At 55.8% G+C, this 17,618-nt stretch overlaps 5 protein-coding genes across 5 annotated transcripts; 3 read left to right on the forward strand and 2 right to left on the reverse strand.

The window, feature by feature from the left end:
• Positions 1-281: 281 nt before the first annotated feature.
• VTN00DRAFT_4643 (uncharacterized protein) lies at positions 282-1,900 on the forward strand (the record flags this gene model as incomplete). The annotated part of the gene is made up of 4 exons (XM_069431088.1): positions 282-651; positions 716-730; positions 816-1,376; positions 1,452-1,900. The coding sequence occupies 4 exons, from the start codon at positions 282-284 to the stop codon at positions 1,898-1,900; spliced, it is 1,395 nt and encodes a 464-aa protein (XP_069290158.1).
• A 971-nt stretch (positions 1,901-2,871) lies between these two features.
• VTN00DRAFT_4644 (uncharacterized protein) lies at positions 2,872-5,610 on the reverse strand (the record flags this gene model as incomplete). Its single annotated transcript, XM_069431089.1, has 7 exons — positions 2,872-4,219; positions 4,283-4,583; positions 4,633-4,863; positions 4,915-4,956; positions 5,010-5,109; positions 5,160-5,368; positions 5,421-5,610. 7 exons carry the CDS (start codon positions 5,608-5,610, stop codon positions 2,872-2,874), a joined length of 2,421 nt encoding a protein of 806 aa, XP_069290159.1.
• A 261-nt stretch (positions 5,611-5,871) lies between these two features.
• VTN00DRAFT_4645 (uncharacterized protein) lies at positions 5,872-7,613 on the forward strand (the record flags this gene model as incomplete). The annotated part of the gene is made up of 3 exons (XM_069431090.1): positions 5,872-6,233; positions 6,363-7,422; positions 7,488-7,613. 3 exons carry the CDS (start codon positions 5,872-5,874, stop codon positions 7,611-7,613), a joined length of 1,548 nt encoding a protein of 515 aa, XP_069290160.1.
• A 1,955-nt stretch (positions 7,614-9,568) lies between these two features.
• On the forward strand, positions 9,569-12,281 carry VTN00DRAFT_4646 (uncharacterized protein; the record flags this gene model as incomplete). Its single annotated transcript, XM_069431091.1, has 5 exons — positions 9,569-9,573; positions 9,650-10,097; positions 10,146-10,391; positions 10,450-11,830; positions 11,878-12,281. 5 exons carry the CDS (start codon positions 9,569-9,571, stop codon positions 12,279-12,281), a joined length of 2,484 nt encoding a protein of 827 aa, XP_069290161.1.
• Positions 12,282-13,440: 1,159 nt separating this feature from the next.
• On the reverse strand, positions 13,441-16,795 carry VTN00DRAFT_4647 (uncharacterized protein; the record flags this gene model as incomplete). Its single annotated transcript, XM_069431092.1, has 5 exons — positions 13,441-14,031; positions 14,103-15,295; positions 15,356-15,427; positions 15,485-16,363; positions 16,441-16,795. The coding sequence occupies 5 exons, from the start codon at positions 16,793-16,795 to the stop codon at positions 13,441-13,443; spliced, it is 3,090 nt and encodes a 1,029-aa protein (XP_069290162.1).
• Between the last annotated feature and the right edge of the window lie 823 nt (positions 16,796-17,618).

Consider the following 17,618-nt stretch of genomic DNA (forward strand, 5'->3'; position numbering starts at 1 on the left):
TAACCTCCTCCGTCCATTGATTTCCCCAATTCCTCTCACCCCAATTGAATCAATTGGGCCGATTCCATTTCCCCCGCACTCTTCTACCTTCCCCCGCTACATACTACACCTCCCCGCTCCGCCCCTGCCAGCCAAACAACCGGTATACCTATCTTACTTTAGGGACCTGATATCAATCACATCACATATGCATTCCCCATAAATACCCATCCCTCTTCGAAGTACCCACCTACCTATACATACATACCCAAAACAAAACCGGAACCAAAAACAAAAAGACAATGGACACCATCCGCCGCACCGGCTCCGACATCACCCGCCGCATCCGCTCCGCACACACCAACCTCGTCTCCTCCCCTTCCCCCTCCGCCAGCACCTCCCCATCAACACCGTCAAGAGAGAAAGACACTCCTCCAGCACGACTCGTCATCGCGGCCGACGTCCCCGAGGAGCAGTTCGACGGGACGACCAAGCGGCGGTTCCGGGATGAGGAGTTCGATGTGGTTAAGTATGTGCAGGTGAAGGTCAGGAGTGGTGGAGGAGGAGGGGATGTGGATGAGGTGGTTGAGAAGGAGCAGCGGAAGGAGGTTGAGGCCGAGGTGCATCGTGTAGAGGATGATCTGGAGGCCGGGGAGAGGTATGCTGTTGTTGGTATGTCCTCTCTCTCTCTCTCTCTTCTTTTATTTTATACCTTTGTCTACCTGATGTATTATAGTAGTACAGTGCAGATGTACATCTGTATATCTATCCAAATTTATCTACTCAAATATAAGACATGAATATATAGCTAATGCATTATATTATGATATCTAAAGCATACAACACAGCCGCCTCCCTCCTCCTCGACATCTGCACCAAACCCATGCCCAAACTCTGCGCCCTCGTCGCCTACTACCCCTCCACCGTCCCCCCCTCCGCCATCACCGCCAGCAACACAACCGCCTTCCCACCCTCCCTCCAAGTCGTCATCCACCTCGCCGGCACGCAGAACTTCGCGCCCCGCGATAACGCGTACTTCTACCCGGACGCGGACGTCGGGTTCGCGGAACACCAGCATCCGAATCACCAGCGTCTTCTCCACGGATCAGGATCAGGATCAGGATCTGACGACGGAGGGGACGAAGGAAAAGATAACTACGACAAAGTCAGCGCCCGGTTGGCGTGGAGTCGGACCTTGGCGTGTCTGAGAAAGGGGTTCGGGATCGATGTCAGTTCCGACGTGGAGGAGGTGTGGGAGAGGCATCTGCGGGAGCTGTTTATTCGGAGGGATGTGGAGGGTGTGATGGCGACCATGGTCGATGATCATTATGGGAGAGATGGGAAAGATGGAGACGGACTCAGTCCGTATGTGAACTACGTTCCGACTATGATTGGCGGTATATCCCTCCCCCTTCCCATTCCCCGTTCAAATCTATACAGTCCGTTCAGGACTGACAAAGACATACACACAGGCTCAGGAAGACAAACCCTACACCAACTCTACACGGAAGAATTCCTGCCCCACGTCCCCCCCTCCCTCCAACTCCGCCTCCTCTCCCGCACCGTCGGCACAGACCGCCTCGTCGACGAACTCCTCCTCACCTTCCGCCACACGCAGGAGATCCCCTGGCTCCTGCCCCACGTGCCCCCCACTGACCGCGAAGTCAGCGTCGTCCTCGTTGCGGCCGTCACCGTTCGGGGCGGGAAGATCGCCCGGGAACATATCTATTGGGACCAGGCGAGCGTGTTGGTGCAGGTGGGGTTGTTGGATCCGGGGTTGGTCCCGGTGAGTTTCAAGGCGACGGGGAGGACGGTGGAGGGGGAGGAAGAGGTGAGGAGGGTGCCGGTTGTCGGGGGGGAGGGGGTCAGGAAGGTGGTGGATGAGGAGAGTGAGGAGAGTAATGGGTTGTTGATGGTTTAGTTTCTTTTCAGTGTTTTATTTTGTGGGTAATGGATGACGGATCTCGGGTTTGTTTTCCCTTTTCTGTAGATTTAGAATGTGATAATAGGATATAGATCCAAGCGGAAAGAAATACATGTACTGTACATATAATGATTGTTTCATAGGATAGATAGGATAGGATTAGATGATGTATGTACTGTACCATGGGACGGATGATTTGCGGTTACGCTGCTATATATGTTTTAGGCAAGGGATGTTAGCGCTGGTAATTGAACGCCGGCTTTTTCTTGGATTTATAGTGTAGTGAAGCGTAGCTCGCAGCTTATGGTCATGACATATGATCCATTTGAAGGTGAAATAAATAGCAACTTTCCTTGATGTTAGTATATTGTCGGCTTTCGGTTTCTTTTTCCTGGATCTTTAAATCCAAAAAGAAGAAAAGGTCTACTATAAGGTATGCATATGGAAGCAAGTGCGAGTATTGAACATGAACATAATGAACATATTTTTTTTCTTTTCTCCAAACCTAACATTTTTTTGAAACTGTACTTTGCTAGTCCCATTTTCTACAGGTCGCGCAGGATGAGTACAGGTTGTAGATACAACCTTCTTGTTGGTTGATTGGCGCAGTACATATATAGAACTTGGCAACCGGATCGCGGTATTGGCGGGTGAGCTGGAGGGCTATGGCCCAATGCTGGCTCCGAGAGAAAAGGGCGGATATAAGGTAGGCAAAATGACGAGCTTAAAGTTAGCCAGAAAGAAAAGGTGTCGGAAGTTGGTCGGATACAGCCATGAGACTGTGGACCTTCGACGGGATGATGGCTTGCGTCGTCCGTGTCCTGCTGTCTGAAGGTTCAGCCTGATCGGATGCATGCTGCTCTTCCTGATCCTGTTGGATGATAAGTACGGTTAGGTAGGTTTATAAATGTCGTTTTCCACATGGACCGTGTTGACGGGACTTTGTCCTGGTTGAATGCTATCTGCGCTCAAGACTGCGCCTGCAGCATCGTTGCAAGACCCCTGACATCCTCGCTCACACCATCAGGACTCTTGAGCGTTCTCACGCTGGCCCTCTGCGCGATGGGGATGATATCTTCTAGACGCCGCTCGCCCTTGGCGTCTGTCGACAGCCCAGCCACGAGCACTCCGAGCAGCGTGTCGCCGGCACCGTTCACACTGACAATGTCCCTGTGAGTCAGCACCTCAGCGGGAGGGAAGAGCCGCATGTATACACCGCCGATAAGGTCGTCGTCTACTGATGCGCGGGCGAGGACGTACGGCGCTGAATCGGGAGACGTCAAGCGTGGATCGCCCGGACGGAGCAGCTGTGTCAGCAGCACACCCTGCGCCCCGAGCTTGGTCACAATGCATGGGATGAACGGCAACATCTGCACGCTCTGCTGGGGGATGCCCTCGTTGACGAGCGCCGCGGAAGTGATGGACACGAGCCGGTCTCGAGAACCAGAACCCGACATACCCAATGCGTCGATGACACGCCACCAATCTGGAGACTCGAACAGGCCGGCATCCTGTGCTGTCTCGTACATCGCTGAGAGCTCGAGGTTGTTGGGAGTGGCGAGACTGACGATGTTGTTAGGGACAGCGTCCGAAGCTCCTACCACCGCCCTCATTCCAGCACTCTTCCCCCGACTAAAGAGTCTGGTCGATTTGGCTGTTGATACGGGTTCGAAAGCGACCCGAGCACCGTACTTCCTAGCAGCAGCCACCCACTTGCGCAGAACGCCGCCACTCCAGTTGCCATCCACTACAACCCAGTTGGGCCGTGTTCGATGGAGTATCGGGTCCCAGAAGCCATCGAAGTCGAGGTCGTGCTCAGGAATTTCCATAATGCTCATGTCGGCCATGGCAAGGACAAGATCTTTCTTTGCATCATTTACAGCGACGTACTGCGCTGTGCGCGCCCCCAGCGAGGGAGGCAGGACCTTGATCCCTCCGGGGCTTAACTTCTCCTTCTGGAGCGTCGAGAGGGCAGCGCGGCCGCTGAAGTCGTCCGCGACCACGCTACAAAACATGACGGAGCTGCCGACGTAGCTTGCGGCAAGGGCAACATTATGGCCGACACCACCAAGGCTCTGCCCGATAATAGCTGGATTCGAGGTATGTGGGACAGGCGTTACCTCGGTGCTGCGCTGGGCCAAAGGAGCATAGTCACAAGAGAAATCGATTGCAAGTGAACCGGCAACTAGCACATTGGCCTTTTCTAAATGATCAAAAGTGGCATTGCTCGTGTCTGGCGTCTTCGAATCGTCCACAGCTGATGATGTCGTCGGACTAGGCTGAGTAGGTGTAGGTGTCACAGGAGCTGGCATTCGCCTATGAAATGAAGATATCGGAATCAGCGGATTCCCTCAACTGGTCTCCAGGATATTAGCTCACCGGTCAGGACGCCCTTTATCCGACTCTTCTAGTTTAGCAAGTTCCACGGCGACCTTGGTTGCTCGCGCGACATTTGCTTCAACCAGAGCTCTGTTGGCCTCCACACTCTTTCCGCCGCTAAGTTCCTTTATCTTGGCTAGCACAAAGGGGGTATTGTCGCTCCCGGTGAATCCCTCCACATCAGCAAGTCGAAGGGCTTCCGCGATAATTTTATCCATCTCATGTTTGGCAATTGAATGCTCTTCTGGTACAGGATTTGCAAAGTGAATTCCAGAAGATACCGGAAGCTTGGATTGGGCATCTGATTGTAGTCAGTGAGTGGTTAATGTGGATGAAGGCAGACCACATACAGACTATAGCCGCAGCTTCCGCCTCGTTCTGGATGATTTTGGGGCTTTTAATTCCACTCTCCCTGGTAAAGAATGCAGGGAAGTCCACGGGTCCTTCACGGCCATCTGCGAACGTTCCTACACAGACGCCTTCAGTCTCGAGGTATTCTAGAGTGCGCGGAATGTCCAAGAAGCTCTTGCATCCGGAGCTGACGACTGTGATGGGGGTCCGTCCCAGCTCGGTGAGATCAGCTGTCTAGCGTCAGCAGCAAACCCTGGATCAACCATCCTGCACGTTACTACCTGAAATATCCATAGAAATTTCTCCTCCGCGATGTACACCACCTATTGGATGTTAGCCCTCTGCCAGGGTCACAGGTGCATGTTCAACAACCCACCTAGCCCACCAGTCCCAAAGATCTTAATACCGGCAAGATGCGCGAGCACCATCGTACCCGAGACCGTCGTTCCGCCATGGATCCTCTTTCCGGCCATTCCCTGTCTCCTTTCAGCATTGGTCTAGGAACCGTGTGTCGAGGTGGTTCTACCAGGCCGCATATGTAACCGAGATCGCGACGTGAGACCTTCAATGCGTTCTTTTTCTCCGCAGCTGAGGCCAGCTCGATGAGCTCCTCCGCTTCCAGCCCGACACGCGCCACGCCATTGATCACTCCGATTGTTGCGGGGACACCGCCATTGACGCGGACGACCGATTCGAGAAGCGACGCAAGAGCCAAATTGTCGGGATACGGGAAGCCTGGAAGCTCCGTAAGCTACAGAGTATCAAAAGCAGACAGGGAGAAGTATACCGTGGGTGTAGATCGTAGTCTCCAGAGCTACTACGGGTTTCCCCGTTGCAACGGCGTCCTGGACCTCCTCCGAGACCTTCAGGAACTCGCTAGGAGTGAAGCCATGGTAACTCCGGGGCCGCGGAAGACTGGCCAGCGACCTCCTGGCTGACCAGCCGCAGGCCCGGGCAGCAGCCCGCGAGAAGATCATGGTTGTGTCGAGGCGAGCAGGAGAACAGAAGAGAGATAACCCCGCGTTCCGTCATGGCTCGATAACACCGGGCCGGACCGCGCTCGGGGGCCGACGCGCTTCCCGTACAGCGTCCAGAGCGGACACCTAAGCTCCAAGATATATACAACCTGTGGATAAACATCTCCATATCCACCCCCCTCCACCTTTTTTCTTTACTTCCTTTCTTCTGGAGAGGCATTGCCCCCCGGAGCGGTCTGCTGCTCGGCCGCCCCCGTCGCAATGAGGCTCTTCGCCGCAGCCACCGCGCTCTGCGGCCTGCTGTCCAGCAGCTTGCTATGCGCCGCGGACTCGAACATCACAGCTCCCCCCTTGTCAGCGCAGGTCGTCCTGCCCCAGAATTTCAAGCCCCCGCAGGTCTTCAAGAACGTGAACCTTCTCCGCAACACGAATCTCGAAAAGGGCTATGTCCGGGAGACCATCAATGTCGTCGTCGAGAACGTGGACAAGAAGCCGCAGAGCGACTACTATCTCCCCTTCTCGACGGAGAACATTAGCAAGGTCGGGGGGTTGGAAGTGAGGGACAAGAAGGCTCCGGAGAAGGGACGGTTTGAGGTTAACGCTGCGGAGTTTGATCCTATGAGGTTGGTGCCGTTGTCTTTGTCTACAACTGTCGACTTGTCTACATAACTTGCCGATGCCACGGTTGCTCGATTCACCATTGAACAAGTTCAATGAAGCTCACGATGTGCTGACCCGGTTTAAACCTGCAGCGACACTCAGTACTTCGTGATCCACTTCCCCGAACCCCTCCCGCCATTGTCCCAGATCACCCTGGGCATCTCATACTACGTCCTGTCCTCACTCCAGCCGCTCCCTGCGGCCATCCACCAGGACGACCGGCAGTACCTGACGCACTCCTTCCCCGCCTACGTTCCCTCGGCCTACACGACCGTGAGCCAGAAGACGAAGCTCAAGTTCCCCAACACCAATGTGCCCGACTACACGGAGACGTCTGGCCTTAAGACCGGCACCGGCACCGACCCTGAACGCCAGGGCAGCACGTATACCTACGGCCCATATGATACTTCCGAGGCCGCCCCAGGCACGACCGGAGAGCAGATCACTGTCCGTTACGAATTCACCAAGCCCGTCCTCACTGCTTCGTTATTGGAGCGCGATCTGGAGGTCTCACACTGGGGCGGCAACCTCGCGACGGAGGAGCGCTATTGGCTCCGAAACGACGGCGCCAACCTCTCCAACCACTTCTCCCGTGTGGCCTGGACGATGAAGTCGTTCCAGGGCCTGCCGACCTCGGCCCTCCGCGATCTCAAGTACCCGCTGAAACCGGGCTCCGTCGACCCTTACTTCATCGACGACATCGGCAATGTCTCCACCAGCCGGTACCGTCCCAGCCCGAGCAACAAGCCCAACACGGAGGCGTATCTGGAGTTGAAGCCCCGCTACCCAGTCTTCGGCGGGTGGAAGTATAGCTTCAAGGTCGGGTGGAACAACGATCTGTCAAGGTTCCTCCGGCAGACCGTTACGGGACCGGACACTTACGTCCTGAAGGTCCCGTTCCTCGAGGGCCCCAAAACCCCCGAGGGCATCCAGTACGAGCGGGTCGTGGTGCGGGTTATCCTGCCCGAGGGCGCCACGAACGTGCGGTACGAGACGCTCGACGATGGCAAGTCCAGCACCGGTCTCCCCGGGCAGAGCCAGATTGCTGCTAGCATCTCCAGGCACCTGACTTTCATGGACACGCTGGGCCGGACGGCGCTGACGCTGACGGTGGACAACCTGTCCGATGAGGCGAGGGATGCGCAGTTGATTGTAAGTTACCTGACCGCTGGACATATAACAATCGGATTGGACTGGTTACTGATCGATGATCACAGGTAACATACGACTACCCCTTCGTCGCGAGCCTGCGCAAGCCGATCAGCATCTTCGGCGGCTTCCTGGTCGTCTTCGTCACCGCGTGGGTTATCGGGAAGATCGACGTGAGTATCAAGAAGCGGTGAATGAAATCCTCAAAATTTAAAAATAAATGGGATGTTTTTTTTTTTCCTTTTTATGTGACCTCACCCGTGTGAGTCCTCCATGCAGGGGAGCTAGTTATGCTATGTTATTATTGTTATCTGGATAGGATAGGTATACAGTACAATGTTATTCTTTATTTGGTATTTATCCAAGCATTTCTCTTTGTTTTCCTGAAATAACTTTGTTTATTAAAATATTTTGTCGGATTGATATATCGTTAAGGCCAGCGGTGGTAATAGTTGTAATATGATAGCTTAGCTTAGCTATCCAAAGTATTTATTTGCTTGCCATTGGTTGACGCTAATCAATTGGCCTCTTTGTTTCTTCGTGGACTTGAGCGACTGCAAAAGTGGGAGGCGGGGGGAAACCCAGCAGCATCCGTCCTTGATCTCACTGACTATGACTCGAATCATCTGCAGTCACATCTTGTTCAAAAATGGTGACGCAAGCAAGAGAGTTCAGCCTCTCTCCAAGGCTACCCACAGAGCGACGACTCGCCATCTGGAGAGAATGGCTACCATCACGAGTCATAGAACTGGACATACCTGACAACGAATTGGTCGGCAGAGGCACATCCTGCCAGCTATGGCATACCGCCTCTCGCAACAAAAGACCCCCAGTGACCACTCGAGTGTGCCGGGAGTCGGGCCAAGTGGCCCTTGAGAGTGGTTTTCGAAGAAGCTGACCATGACCCTGGCGCTCCAGGTTGGTTGGCTATCTATAAATACGCATTATCTAATACCCTAATTGATTCATCCAAGGAAAATCACAGCATACTGTATACCGATGGACAGAACTGGACGAATCGTTCGGACCAGTCTCCCCAACGGGATTCACACATAGCGTCACCGCGGCTCCGCCTTGGCCTACATCTCCTGCAGAATACCAAGGTGTTTCTTTTTGGCCGGCATCTACAGCTGGGGATATGCGGGCTGGTGATGGGCCATTGGATCTCGAGAGGGGAGTGGGGCGGGATGCAGTAGCGGCTGCTGATCGAGCGGTGATCAGTGATCTCTCTCCATCACCGCGGTAACTTAAATCTCCGGAGCTGTCTTCAGGTTGGAGCTGTAGGATATAGAATAGAATAGAATAGAACATCGGATATAAGAGGATCATGTCGAGGATACTTGATGGGATATCATATGGCTTCTATAGGTATAAGCGGAGATAAACTTAAACCGACCTCTCTGTAACGGTCAGAAGTCCGAGGACCTGCGGTGAGAAGGGGTCAGCTGCCCGGCAGCGCACGGGCCGGGGGGGGGGGCGTGATGAGACATGCAGCCAAGATGCGTCGACGGAAGCGGCATGTGAGAGCGTGAGGTCCTGCCGTTTTGGGTAGGAGAGGTTGGGAGAGGTTGGGAGAGGTTGGGAAAGGTTGGGATCGGGGATGTCCAGGGATCACGTTCTGATCTCCGGTCAAGCTTTGGAGAAGCTTCACGATCTCAAGATCTAGAGACGTGTTGTGTGTCGATCTCGATCCAATCGGAGAGATTAGGTGGCAGACAGGAGAGGTACAAGCGTCGTTACAAGGGAACGCGAGACGTGCCGGGATGAGACTGCTGAGAAGTCCGCCCAGACGCCAACCCCGATCTGGGGAGCACGTTCGCCAACCGGATCACTTGACTGGTTGCGCTAGATAGACCGACGGTGGCAAGGACAGTAGAAGGATCTCCGTCCTCGACCTTGGGTCTGCGCGGGCGACGGGGGCGGACCTGACCTCCCATCTCTCTCGCTCCCCCTTGCTCCCTTCCATTCTTCTCCCCTCTCCACATCCGCTCCCGTCGTGCCCTTTTCCCTTCTCGTCGCGGTTATAGAGAGCCGGGCTCACGATGCCAGCTCCCTCCCTTCGCTCTGCCTGACGTATTCTCACATTTCCTTTCTTGCTCGTCCTTGGTCTGCTGCCCGAAGCTCTGCTCGTCCTTTCATCTGGCTCACCATGAGGTATGCACCGTCCAATGGCTTCTTCTCTCCCACCCTACTGACCCGGTCTCTCTCTCTCTCTCTCTCTCCGCTCCAGGTTCGGCGAGCAGCTCCGGTCGTCTATGATCAAGGAGTTCTGGTGGCACTACATCGCCTACGAAGACCTCAAGGAAGCTCTCAAGACCCAATACGTCTCCGAGCCCACCCCCGACCGCCCCAAGCCCGAGCGCAAGCCCTGGACCGAGGAGGACGAGAAGCGCTTCGTCGCCCTGCTCGAGAGTGAGCTCGACAAGGTCTTCACCTTCCAGCGCATCAAGAGCGAGGAGATCGTCCGCCGCATCAAGACCAGCGAGCGCGAGGTCAACGAGGTCGTCTCCCGTCTCGACCGTGAGGCTGCCAGGCGCCATGGCCAACCCCCGCCCACGGACGAGGATTTCATGCTGCTCGAGGAGGACCTGAGCGATATCATCGCCGACGTGCATGACCTGGCCAAGTTCACCCAGCTGAACTACACGGGCTTTCAGAAGATCATCAAGAAGCATGACGTGTGTGATCCGTCTCCCCTTCCGATATGGCGTGGCTGACGGTGGTAGAAACAAACGGGATGGTACCTCAAACCGGTCTTTGCGGCCCGTCTCAAGGCCAAGCCGTTCTTCAAGGACAACTATGATGCCTTTGTGGTGAAGCTTTCGAAGCTCTACGATCTCGTTCGCACGAGAGGAAACCCGGCCAAGGGAGACAGCGCCGCGGGAGGGCAGCAGCAGAACTTTATCCGGCAGACGACCAAATACTGGGTGCATCCCGACAACATCACGGAGCTGAAACTGATCATTCTGAAGGTTCGTTTTTGGTCTTATCGTCTCTAGCATCTAAAGATTCTGATGGGAGCCATCACAGCATCTCCCCGTCCTAGTCTTCAACCCGCGCAAGGAGTTCGAGGAGAAGGATTCGGCCATCTCGTCCATCTACTACGATAACCCAGACACCTGGGAGTTGTACACCGGACGACTGAAGAAGACAGAGGGTGCAGAAGCCATCCGGTTAAGATGGTACGGCGGTATGGAGAACGATCAGATCTTCGTCGAGAGAAAGACGCACCGCGAGGACTGGACCGGAGAGAAATCGGTCAAGGCGCGCTTTCCAATGAAGGAGAAGCATGTCAACGCTTTTCTCTCTGGGAAGATGACGGTGGACCGTATCTTTGAGAAGTACAGGAAGGAGGGCAAGAAGAGCGAAGCCGAGATCGCCGAGTGGGAGCAACTGGCGCGCGAAATCCAATATCGGGTCATCACCAGGAAACTGGTCCCGGTGACGCGGACATTCTACCACCGGACAGCGTTCCAGCTGCCGGGGGATGCGAGGGTTCGAATCTCGTTGGATACGGAGTTGACGATGGTCCGGGAGGACAATCTGGGCCGGAGACGGGCCGGCGACAACTGGCGCAGGATGGATATCGGGATCGACTACCCGTTCTCCCAGCTGCCGGCCGAAGATGTGGAGAGATTCCCCTATGCGGTCTTGGAGGTGAAACTCCAGACCCAAGCTGGCCAGGAACCTCCCCAGTGGATCAGAGATCTCACAGCCAGTCACCTCGTGGAAGCTGTTCCCAAGTTCAGCAAGTTCATCCACGGCACCGCCACCCTCTTCCCCGATAAGATTAATCTCCTGCCGTTCTGGATGCCGCAGATGGATGTCGACATCCGGAAGCCGCCCACGCGCCCATTTGGCATCCAACGGCCGCCTCAGAGCGCGAGCTTGACGACCAGCGATGAACAGTTGGATGAGGATGAGACGGAAGACGAAGAGGGCCGGGAGTCGGAGAGTGAGGATGCGAGACGACCGCGTCAGATCCCCGCGGACCAGCGTATACAAGCCGTTGGAGAGCGCGCGGAAGACACGGCGCCCTATGGGACGGAGCATCAGCAGAATGGTCTGTACGCGGAGACGGACGGGAACGCTCTCGACGTCGAGGAACGGATCGCCGCCGAGGCACCGCAGCCTCTACCCGGCGACGAGGACTATCCGCTCTACGATTCCGACGACGAGACGGAGGACCCCGCCGAGCTGGAGGAGGCTAGGAGAATCGGTGGGTGGTACTATCGAAAGCAGCTGGCCAAGTATTACACGCGTCAGGCTGGGAAACACATCGCGGAGGGTCTGAAGGCTCTCATCCCAGGTCCGAAGCCGACCCGGATACCCTTGGAAGCTCCCAATGGCATCACCATCATGGGACAAGGTCAACGTACCATCAAGCGGTTCACCGCTCCCAAGGGCAAACGTAAGTGCACACCTCAGTTTGCATAGAATCTTTCTAACCGTCAGCAGGTATCTACGTCCCCGTCCGCGTCGAGCCCAAGGTCTACTTCGCCGCCGAGCGGACCTTCCTCGCGTGGCTCGAGTTTTCGATCATTCTGGGCTCCATCGCCGCGACGCTGCTCAACTTTGGCCACGACACCGTCACCCTGACGTCCTCGTGGGCGTTTACGATTCTTGCCGCCCTTGCCCTCCTCTACAGCTTGGTTTTGTACATATGGCGTGTCGACAAGATCCGCAAGCGGCGCGACGTGAAGCGCGTGTATCACGAAAAGTGGGGGCCCACGTTACTCTGTATTGGGCTGGTCGCTGCGGTTGCGCTGAACTTTGGGTTGCGGATAAGGCATGGTGGGGTTGTGCATGAGCATGATGGGGGTGGTAAATTTGGTGTTGCAGTGGAACATGCAGAGTTGTGACATTGACTGACGAGTTCTGTCTACTCTTGCTGTTGACGTTTTGATGTTGTATGTCTACATCATGGCTATGACTATGGCTATTATTAGCTTCGTCTCCGAGTTTCTGGTTATGAGAGATGAGTCCTTTGGTTGGTACCTTTGCTGCTTGCTCCGTTTTAGCTTTTCTTTGCTCTGGCGTTGCCTTTCTTTTCGTTTCTAAAACGCGAGTACCCTCTGAGCGGAGCAGATTTGCGTCGGTCGATGGATGTTGTACAGTATGTAGAGGTTGAAAATGATTGTGGTGTGGTGGAGAGATTGTAGGTACCGCGGTTGCAATGCAGTGTACAGGGCATGAGAAATGGACCTACGTAAGATTGCTGTCGCTTGTGTCGTGTAGCTTTCCCAAAGCACAAAAAGGGATTTGCATATATTGTCCATTGTGCTCGTACGATGGTGGTTCGTGTAAGTAAGCCCAGTAGTGGACGAAGCTGGCCTTTTTTCACTACTACTTAGGTGGGTTCTTGTTGACTTATGTGTATAGTACAGCACCTAGGTCATGTTTTCTTCCCGTTAGCGCGCAGCTTCCCCACATAGGTAGTTACCCTAGGTACTGTACATGGAAACTTCAATTTAACATGCCCGTTCAGGACAGTTACCTTATGTACGTAGGTCGATAGATATGATATCATAGGCACCTACCTAATATATACATGAAGACATTTGTTTGTTTTTTTCTTTTTTCCCCAGAATTGATTCGTAGATAGGTAAATAGGTAGGTAGATATAGTGGTGATCGATTGCATATAGATAGATAGATAGATAGATAGATAGATAGATAGATATATATATTCTTGTTTCCCCAGTCCATTAACCACATAGTATACAGTACATACCAAATTCTCAGACGCAACCTATGGAAGCTCCATAGGATAACACAACATGGAAAGAAAGAAGTAGGTATTCACACCAAACTCCCGGATCAATCAACGTGAAATATTAGGTGTTGTTTGGATTGGACCGTCTCACATCATCATCCATCGTCCCTTCGTTCCCATCCATCCCATCCCATCCCATCCCGTCTTGACCTGACCTGACTCCCATGCATGACATTATCATCACTTTGGTTTCCATGACTTGACAGGCACCCCATTCCTGCTCTTCCACCAGGCCATCAGCCTAGATTAAAGAAAAGTCCCCGCGACCCTCCGAATCGACCTCCTCGCCCCCTCCCCGACGACATTCACCAGCCCCTCCGTCTCCAGCGCCCTCAGCGCGTCCGCAAACTCCCCGCCATCCGTCTCGACACTGCTCTGCTCGTTGAGTCTGCGGAAGACGTCCGCCCATCGCGCCGCTCCACCGGCACTGCCGCTGGCTTCCTCGACGACGGCCAACACGGCCCGCTTGAGATCTTCGCGTCTGCGACGCTCGCTCGCGCTCGTCCCCTCCGTCAACAGGGACATATCGATCAGACCCGTGCGCGCGTCCGTTGCGGCCTGCTTGAGCGCGGAGCGGATGAGACGGACGGCCTCGTCGACGTCGTCCGAGGTGACTTGCGTCGAGAGGCGCATGCGCGCGTGCGCCTCCGACAGGCGGATCATGGATTCGAGTTGGCGGGTTGTGGCGGTGATGCGCCGGTCCGAGGCGCGGATGTCGTCGCCCAGCTTGCGCATCGCGACGTAGGCGTCCGTGAGGGCTTGCGCGGCGGAGGGGGTCAGCTTCGGGTGGATGTTGGCTTTGGCGTAGGTGATGTAGGAGGTTAGGAATTCGATTGGCTGGTAGATGGTACGTTAGTCGATGAATGCGGATGGTGAGGCTTGGGAGGGAGAGACGGCTTCTAGCTTACCAAGATCTCCTCGCTGCTCGCGTTCTCCGGCCTGTCCTCCAGATACATCCCGACCAGATGCTTGGCCAGTCTGCGATCCTCCTGCTCGTCGACGCGGTCCAGGACCAGGTACACGAGGTCGAACCGCGACAGCAACGTCGGCGGCAGGTCGATGTTCTGCGGCACCGGCAGGTTCGGGTTGTACTTGCTGCCGATGGGGTTCGCGGAGGCGAGGATGCTGGTGCGCGCGTTCAGCGTCGTGATGATGCCCGCCTTGGCGATCGACACCGTCTGCTGCTCCATGACCTCGTGCAGCACGGACCGCGTCGACTCGTTCATCTTGTCGAACTCGTCGATGCAGCAGATGCCGCCGTCCGAGAGCACCAGGGCGCCGGACTCGAGGACCAGCTGGCGCGTTTCCGGGTCGCGGGTGACGTACGCGGTCAGACCGACGGCCGAGGAACCCTTGCCGCTGGTGTAGACGCCTCGGGGGGCGATCTTGTGGACGTAGCGGAGGAGTTGGGACTTGGATGTGGAAGGGTCACCGCAGAGGAGGACGTTGATGTCGCCTCGGTACCGCGGGTTGCCTCCCTTCTCGAAGGTCTTGTTCGTGCCTCCGAACAGCTGGAGCAGGATGCCCTTCTTCACGTCGTCCATCTCGTAGATACTGGGCGCGAGCGATCGAGCCAGGAGCTCGTAGACGTCCGGTCTGGCGGCCGTCTCCTTGATCTTCTGCTCTTCCTCCGCGGTGATCTTGCGGACCTGCTCCGGGTCTCCCGCAACCTGCTCGGAGAGCTCCTGCTCGATGGTCGAGGTGTCGATCCCGAGCTTCTTGCGGTCGACCTTCTGGATGTGCAGCACGTCGACGTAGGTCTTGAAGAGGGCCTTCTGCGTGCGCTGCCGGGGGTTGACACGGACGGGATTGCACCGGAATATACCGGTGACTTCGACGCGGTCACCCGCTTTGCAGACATCCACCAATTCATCGTACGCGCAGAGGGAAACGGAGTGAGGCGTTTGACCGTCTGGAACGGTATCCGGGGTCTCTTGCAGCTTGATCACCTGCTTGTCCGCGAAGACGCAGCGGTTGTGAATCAGCTGCATCGAGTTCGGTTGTCTGCAGACATTCCGCGGACAGACAGTCGGCTCCGCGATCTTTCCTCTGTCAATGTCGACTTGGACGCTGTGGTTGCAGGCCTGGCAGCGGAAGAACGCTGGAACAGATTAGCACGTCAACCCTAGAGAGACCATTTTCTGCCACCAAGGATATCTACCTTCTTTCATGTCGGGGATGATGGGGGTTGTTCTTATCACCAGACCCTTGATGCTGATAAGCTTGTCCATATCTGTACAAGTTAGCAATAATTCAAAGCAGTAATTCAGAAAATTTCAAATCCACATACCAGCCGGATCGAGTTCCCTCATGTTGACCGTCTTGTCCAGCCCAAATGGCAAAACCTTGAACACCTTGTTCTCCACCTCCTCCACCAGATCAGGGATCTCAGGCTGTTGAGGGCGGCCAGCCTCACTCATGGCATCCGAACTGGGCACGGGCGGGGCAGAGCTGTCGTCCCGTGCCCGAGCATGGTTTCTCTGACCCTGACTTCTCAACGTCTCCATCTCCTTCAACGCCAGCTCGACCATCACGTCCTTCACAGTCTGATCCATCAACGGAATGATCTCCTGAGGATAGGCGTGCAACTGATGCCACAGCTTCAGAGTCGAAGGGTACGCCTTCAGGTTCTTAGCGTCCAGGTTGAGGCCTGTCACTCCGAGCTTGCGCATGTTGTTCAGCATGGTGATGTACTCTCTTTCTTCGGCCACGGCCCCCATGGCGCGGGTCTCTTCCTCTGTCGCGCCATCGGCCCACATGCGGTACTTCTTGGCGTAGTTGTACAGGAAGTTCTTGAAAGCGGACATGGAGTCCTGGATCGAGATATTCGTACCCCAGATGACGCGGGTCGAGCTGCCGCCCAGAGCTTCCGCCTCCGAGGTGTCCGGATGCAGATTCGAAAAGGTCGCGTCCGACTGCGGTTCGCCATCGTTGACTGGCATGCCATTTGCGTCGACGAACAGTCTGCGGCGGCGGTTGGGCGTGGATCCGAAGGCATCGGAGTGAATGTCTCCTCTGCGCGAGGTTGCAGGCCTGTATGGCGGGAAGCCGGACCGGGAGGAGCGGACGAACAGTCCACTGCTGCTGCTGGGGATGTCTGAACGAGGTTCCCGACGGTTGTTGCTGCGGGTAGGACTCGAACTGGACATATAGCGGATCGGTGAAGAATCTGCAGCCTCGTAAGTATGTTGAACATATTGAGGTGAAACAGATGTCAATGGATAGACAGCTCTGAGATGTCCATACCTCCAACGGGTCGTCCGTTTCCTCGAGGCGTTGTCTCGCCGTCGTCGATGTTTGAAGATGCCCTTGGCGGAGAGCTGATCTCCATCCTCTCCTCGGGAGCCCCAGCACTCCGTTGTGTTCCATTCGGGGAGGACTGAAAGAACATTGGCGATGAGGATGCGACAGGCTCCTCGCCTCGTAGCCGTCTGGATGCTCGCGGGGTGGCCTGCGAGCCACTCTGCGACTGGTCGTCCATGGCCCTGGTCGGACTGCTGGTGGGAGGGTTCTGCTGGGAGGCCCTCGAGCGAGCGGACGAGGGAGTCTGCGAACCTCTGGCCGGGCGGCCTCGACGACGACTGGAAGCGGGAGACGACATGGTGAATCGGTCCTGACAGGTCGCTGTCGAGATGTGGTGGTCGTCGGGGACCGTGTAGGGTCGCTGTGGAAGCAAAATCCGAGGGAAAGCTGGACTTCTTGGCGGGTGGCCGGGGCACGCGTAGCAACGCGCGGCACGCGTTAAGTGATTCCGCTTTGGGACGGCGTGTCACTAGCTTACATAAGGAAAAGTTTATCATGTGATCTGAATCACATGACGCAAACGGCATGCGGCTAGGACCTTACATAAGCGGCATCGGGCATGTGGCTGCAGGCGGGAACCAGGGGCAGCGGCGGGCGCACCGCCACCTCCAGAGCGGCCAGGCCCGACGCAGAACCGTTCCAGCGTTCAGCAGATCCTCATAACCCAATAATGCTTCTTTGCGCAAGCCGGCACGTCAGCCTCTTCCGTTGATGGGGCAGCGATTGACAGACAATCGCCATTGTCATGTCCGTGCCGCTCAATAGCCCTAGAGGTATTAATAGCACTCGCTGGCCGGATGGACTCCTGGCCACTCGTGGGCTCACGTCAACGAAGCGAGACAGCAAACGGGGCCAAGACGCCCTGCCAGGCACCGGCGCGCGTTCCAGCAAGCGCTTGATGTCATGCCGCCCGCCGTCCCAAACAGGCCAGAGCCTGAGCGCCGCTGGCGAATAACATGCGCTGCTTGTGTCCTCCGCGCCCAGACATGCCTCTCTGCGCTTCCACGCCTGCGTCCTGGTCTCTGAGCGGCGTCTTGGCCCTAGAGGCTATCTACAAAAGCCTGCTGGACCGTCGGCGCCGTGCACCTCTGGCTCCCACGATCTCTGCATCTTATTCTGCG

Source organism: Thermoascus crustaceus (genome assembly GCF_041956765.1).
Source record: "Thermoascus crustaceus strain CBS 181.67 unplaced genomic scaffold VTN00scaffold_2, whole genome shotgun sequence".
Classification (NCBI taxonomy): Eukaryota; Fungi; Ascomycota; class Eurotiomycetes; order Eurotiales; family Thermoascaceae; genus Thermoascus; species Thermoascus crustaceus.